At 39.3% G+C, this 6,026-nt stretch overlaps 1 protein-coding gene across 1 annotated transcript; it reads right to left on the bottom strand.

The window, feature by feature from the left end:
- Positions 1–657: 657 nt before the first annotated feature.
- On the bottom strand, positions 658–5,131 carry LOC103635453 (boron transporter 4). The gene is made up of 13 exons (XM_023300835.2): positions 4,616–5,131; positions 4,441–4,523; positions 3,967–4,159; positions 3,735–3,873; positions 3,497–3,662; positions 3,245–3,411; positions 2,991–3,164; positions 2,659–2,754; positions 2,451–2,567; positions 1,696–2,018; positions 1,286–1,553; positions 1,046–1,177; positions 658–927 (listed from the first exon to the last, which is right to left on the bottom strand). The coding sequence occupies exons 1-13, from the start codon at positions 4,720–4,722 to the stop codon at positions 871–873; spliced, it is 2,022 nt and encodes a 673-aa protein (XP_023156603.1). The 5' UTR covers positions 4,723–5,131; the 3' UTR covers positions 658–870.
- Between the last annotated feature and the right edge of the window lie 895 nt (positions 5,132–6,026).

Raw genomic sequence — 6,026 nt, 5'->3', positions numbered from 1 at the left:
CTACTCTGGTCCGTCAATCATGACCCATCACTCGCCCTTCACCGCCCCTGGTCCATCAGCACGAGCCCGCATGACCTTCACCTCAGCCGTCGATCACCATCCCTATGCTCCACACCTACACACCACAAGCCGACCGACATGGTTGCACAAAAAGAATCTCACACTCTGGTCAGTCCATTGGCTACCCTAGAGTGCTACCCGTTGACAATCACTCATCATCAACCCGAACCACAAGAGACAAGTCAACCTTGTATTTGCAGAAGTACTGCTTGAGCATGGAGAAGACCTACAATGGAACACCACTTACGCAAGGAGAAGACCCAAAGTTGTCTATGGAGTTACCTGATCAATGTGTTGTTCTTGATACATCGGTAAAAATACCAACATGTCTATCAGATTGTGTATCGCTATTTAAGCTTTACCTTTTTCAGCTTTGTTAGATGCTAGTTAGTAGGATTGGAACTTGTAAGATAGCAACACTTAGACAAAAACCTTAGTTGCACTAGCCTGATTAATTTCCCGCATATGTTTGGGTTAAGATGTAAAATTAGAGGTCTAAACTTGTTCTGATTTACCCTCTGTTTGGCATTACCATTTCCTGCAACTTATATCCTCCACCATCAAAATCACAAAACTGAAATTGAAGCTTAGATGTGTTTAACATGCAGTTCTTTTGTCTTTATATTTTTTTACAAACATTTTCCAGCTCTGCTACATTCCTCTGCTCATCCCCGTGTATTTGCCCCAAAGTCAGTACCTAAAATGAGTTGCTTGCTTCAGAAAATACTCTGTAAGCAATTAGGCCATGAGACTTCGCACCCCCATGCTTAATTGGAGTTCGGATTCAGAAACCGCGTATTCTTCCAGGATTCATGTAAGCCGAGAAGGAGCCCGAGAAAGCTCTCTCGTCATCTTGATAGAGTTAAGCTGCCAAACCAAAATAATAAAGGAAATATCAAGTTCCAACTCCAGAGTTGAAGGGGAGACCTTTAATTAATTAATCTTACGAAAACCAGAGGCACTAATGTTTGCGCGAAAATGTTACCTGAAGTAGTCTCCCATCACGGAAGGTAGAGTTCCTGCGCTTCAGCTCTCCACGGTGAGTCGTGAATTCCTCGAGTATTTCGGAAGCATATCCAGGCTGAGCATCTCCGCTGCGAACAGACTCGTCCTCACACTGCGTGAGAAGGGGCATGTTAACAATACACAGATGAATGAAGTAGCCTTTGTTGAATAGTATATGCTAACAGCAATTGATAAAACCAGGTAGATCAAGACTTCTTACCACTGATGGATCAGGTGTAAAACCTTTCAGTTCTTCGTACTCGGCTGCATCTAATTCCCTCAGGTGGCTCGGATCAAAATATTTCGGGATGAAGTGCTGCCTGATGATAATGAGGAAGAAGAAGAGCAGTGGGAAGAGGATTCCTGCTACTGGTATCCATGTCATCCCAAAGACGATCAACAGATAGATTAGCTGGAAGAGTGTGAAGGTGCATATTGTGTTGAAAGGCACTGACTCCATGAAGGATGCATGTGCTCCTTCAAGAACCCTGCCAGAGTTAAAACAGACAAATGAGCACTCCTATGTCTGGCTTCCTAGATCAAAACTGTTGGTTGAGCACACACGTCCTTTCTTCATAGGTAACCTAAGGTGACAAGACATGAAAAATTACTACAGCTAACAAGGCATACTTGTAGCGTCTTTGAGGCGTGATGAAAAGAAGTTGTATCCTCTCCCAGAACTGGTTTCCAGGAAGGCTGTCGATGGACATATAGGCGAAGTAACCCCAGAGGACTGATGTTGGTATCTTCTGAATGAGCGGTGTAACTCCAATACAACCAGCAATCAACAGAGACTGCAACAGATTGCTTACTCTCTGCTCATTCACCCGGACAGGCAAGTAAGCATCTACATGCTTTTCAGGATCAAATACTTCAGGCACTGTTCCTGATCCATTCCCTTCTGGAATAATTGCATCCTTCAGGTCCTTCAGTTCTTTGTGAGCAGAAACAGACTGCACAATTTTACAGAAGAACTCTTAGTGCCTCCAGGGTAGTTATATATTTTCTTTCTTTTTTTGTTTCTTACATAATTATTTTCTGGAGCAATTTTCTGAAACAATTAGTAGGGGAATGATCTCAGACACATACAGTAACATTACAACACTTGCAACAAAAGTAGAAAACCTTTGAAAGAGAAAGCAAAACAAAATAGAGGCATCAAACAAAATGGAACAATGTTGTAATTTAGGAACACTATGCAGTTACCTTTTACAAACAATAGAAATAAGTCACCGTTATAGTTTTATGAAAATCCTTCAACTAACTCTAGCATCTGTCATATGAAATAATTAATAAGCCACCACGACAACTAACAGAGCTTTAGTAATGTAGTGAGAAGAACATGGCATGTGATAATGTAAATGTTTGGTGGATATAGTACTCACGTCGCCTCCGTGGTCCATTTTTATGAAAACATCTTGCATTTTGACATAAACTTCGGAACTGGTAGCATTATTCATCATGCCCTCCTTGGCAGTTTGGACCATCTTCTTGCGAAGCAACTATTTAAAATGAAAGAGAGACAGAGAGGGGAGATGTGAGCAAATTTAATTGTATAACAGACCACATCTATCTATGTATCTGAACACCAACCTGCCTCTTGAGGACCGCTAGGCTTCTTGTATGCATCGGAGATTGGGGGAGTACTCCATTAGATGGAGGAATGCCAAGAAGACCACAGATCAAGGTCTACACCACATTTCCAACGTATGAGAACAAGAAACACATTAATAAAGAGTCCGCTATCATGTTTGTTTATGAAAATGCAACTTAACTACTATGTCCCACCATTAATTTCTTATCTTTTTCCAGTTCCAACAAGCAGTGCGAATTCATTGGTAAAATGTTTTTTTATTAAGTGACATCCCTAATTTAAAATAATGTTATGTCAAAGAGGTAACTACAAATCAGCATATATGACATACTGTCAAGCTCAGGACCAAAATGTCATAATGGTAGGCTGATGGGTTCTTCAAATTAAATTCCTTCTGCTGACTCATCTGGGAAGCTACACTGTGGTCAAAGAAATAGAGCCCTGCGACCATGGTGGCAGGCACAATAGCCAGGAATATATGTACTGTAGGGACTGAAAACAAATCCTGCAAGATCATCAATGAAGAAAGTGGAAGTCATAAAAAGCAGAAAATCCTGAAGTCATTGTAACAAACTGCCTAATTACTTTTGCTACTGTCCAATGCTGGAGCGACTTGGGTTCCCAAGGAAGTGGGGTGAAGAGCCTCCTAGGGACCCCTGAAGGGATCCTGCTTGGCAATGAATATGACAATGCTGTCCAAAGTATCACCATCAGTGGAACACCGTAGTCCGCAATTAAGCTCCTTTGCCATGCTGCAGGTATTTTATCTAGAGCATTAGTAACTATTGTGTTGAAACCATAATGGAAACGGAAGTACATATGTGCCATATGACAAACCAGTGCCATATAGCGATGACCTTGCGCTCCTGCTAGCTAATGCAGTATATAGTACACCCATTGAAAAGATAAATCCAAGCAAACCATTAATATATAGCCACTGGAACTGGAATGTTGATTGACTTTGATTACTACCGTCAGGGGCACTGAATTCACCAACCATCCCCTATATATGGCATATTATGCGATCAGCAGCTAAAACTAAATCATTCAGATTTAACAGATGTAAATTACATACCTTTATCGCCTCTTGCATAAACAAAATTGTGATTAACATTCCAAAAAGTTCTCCTGCAAACCTGGTAAATTTGTTTAGAATAGCTGCAACGTTGAAAATTGCCATGAGGAACAGCATAACAGCTGTCCAGATGCAAACCCTGTCAAATGCCCAATAAAAAGGAAATACAATTAGCATTTAGTTCGGTGATTGAAAAACTAATGCAGGATATATTATAGTTTTAAGTCCTTACCAGGCAGCCCATGGCAGAAACATTTTTTCTCCCAGGTTTGGCTGATTTTTGGCAAAATTGTAGATATAGGTGTACATGATAATTGTCGGTTCTGCAACACCCACGATCAATAGTGGCTGTCCACCTATTATTGAATGTATGATGCCACAAATAGCCGTTGATGCTAATGTCTCAACTGTGGTTAGTGCACTATCTGAAACATGTCAGTTTAATTGTCAGAAACTGTGCCTAAGAAAAAGGATTTAGGATTTACTTTTTTAATATTCTATTCTACAATTTGAATTGCAATCAATAGATCAAACTGTTATTATTTTTTTCATATTCCCAGTTTCAAACAACACTTGATATGTTGTTAATTTCCCCTTTTTCTTTTTTACTGAGCAGGAGAGAGAGGGATAGACGGAAAGTGCAGTGTGTCATAACAGCAACCCCAGATCAAATATTCATCCTGATGGTGAGAGCAGGATAACCAACCTGTATCTTTGCTCAATTGCTCCCCAAAGGCTATAACAGGGACTGCAGATGCAAAGAATATGTAGAGCGTAGGTGCCAGTATCCTGACAACAGAATTCATGTAACACAGTGAACACAACATGCTAATTAAGTAATGATGACATGTCAAGCAATTACAACATGGTGTTGTGCAAACCTTAAACCAGAACGAAATCCATGGTTCCAGTCTTGTTTGTAGCAACCTGCTCTTCCTTTCAAATCCTCAGTCACTCCACTAAATGGAGCTTTATTAGGTCTCGACATCTGAACATGGAGGTAAAAAAATAATCAAATATTGTGCTTGCCAAACCATGGATGGGTTTTACAAACCAGCCGTAAGTCAAAGTGCATCACAAACAGTATTCTTCACAGAAAAATGTCTGCGGTTCCAGAACATTACATCACAATACACAGCTTGTGCTGAGATGTTGTCTCTGAAAAAAAACAAGTACCATTAGAAGACTGGTCAGTTGGGTGTGTGCCTACTTGTTTTACTCCCTTGTTCTAATTTATAAGACGTTTGACTTTTTTTAGATTTATAGCATTTGATATGTTAGATGTACACTAGGTGAGTGTCCGTGCATTACAACGAGAACATATAATACTACGATAACTTATATATAAATATGTTATATTGTTATGAGAAAAATGTTTTGTAATCTATTGTTGATCCTGGCCATATATGAATTTTATTAATTTAATCTACCTGCTTCAACACTACATTACAACCATCAATATCATGTAGACTTCTATATATGATAGTTAGGTGTCCGTGCGTTGCGATGGCTAACAAATTATTAATAAAACGTTAGTGCACAACAATTACATGAAACGAACTATACATATTGTCATCGACCTCAATATCTCACTATTTTTTCCAACAAACAATATATAACTAAACTGGAACAAATCAAATTATACTACAATGTGTATATCACACAATTTGCTGTTATTGAAAACATATATAATCTTTCTTTAGACAATGCTCCTTTTGATCCATACATCCTCGCTTGAACCCTCATTTGATGAGTGCACCGTATTAAGTTGCATGCACCAAGCAGTTCAACCCAAAATCTTAAGCTGTTAGGAGGAGGTGGTCAATTTACTTATATTATATTTCAACACTTCCCCTCGCGTCGAGCCTCACTTGGGTCTCAGACGTGAAATAGGAGTGAGCAACAATTATTTTATTTAATTGTGCTAACCAGGATTCGAACTTGAGATATATGGCTCTTATATCATATTAAGTTGCATGCACCACACAGTTCAATCCAAAAGCTTAAAGTGATAGGAGGAGTTGGACAATTCACTTATATTATATTCCAACACACCATTGCTACATTTGCCTAAATAATCTATACTGTCAAGAGTGAGATTTTGTCTTGGTAGAACTTTGGCCCTTTGTTGAAATGATTGTGGTTGGTGAAGATAGTTTATTTTCCCATTTGTAATGGACTTCTCTGTCACTTTTCAAACATTCCTTGCATTGAGTGAACCACGAGTTGGGTCGATTTTTAAGTCATTGTCTGCGTAATTGGTTTTACCTTTTGCCACTGTTAATATTGACA

This window comes from Zea mays, chromosome 8, assembly GCF_902167145.1.
Source record: "Zea mays cultivar B73 chromosome 8, Zm-B73-REFERENCE-NAM-5.0, whole genome shotgun sequence".
In the NCBI taxonomy this organism is placed as follows: Eukaryota; Viridiplantae; Streptophyta; class Magnoliopsida; order Poales; family Poaceae; genus Zea; species Zea mays.
This window is presented reverse-complemented; position numbering and strand designations above follow the sequence as displayed.

What these genes read in the sequence shown, in the direction of transcription:
- LOC103635453 (XM_023300835.2), bottom strand. Translation starts at nt 4,722, where the DNA reads ATGTCGAGACCTAATAAAGCTCCATTTAGTGGAGTGACTGAGGATTTG. An exon ending in GTCATCGCTATATGGCACTG is followed by an intron (nt 3,412 to 3,496) that starts GTTTGTCATATG and finishes AAATACCTGCAG; the next exon opens with CATGGCAAAGGAGCTTAATT. An exon ending in AAATGGACCACGGAGGCGAC is followed by an intron (nt 2,019 to 2,450) that starts GTGAGTACTATA and finishes AAAATTGTGCAG; the next exon opens with TCTGTTTCTGCTCACAAAGA.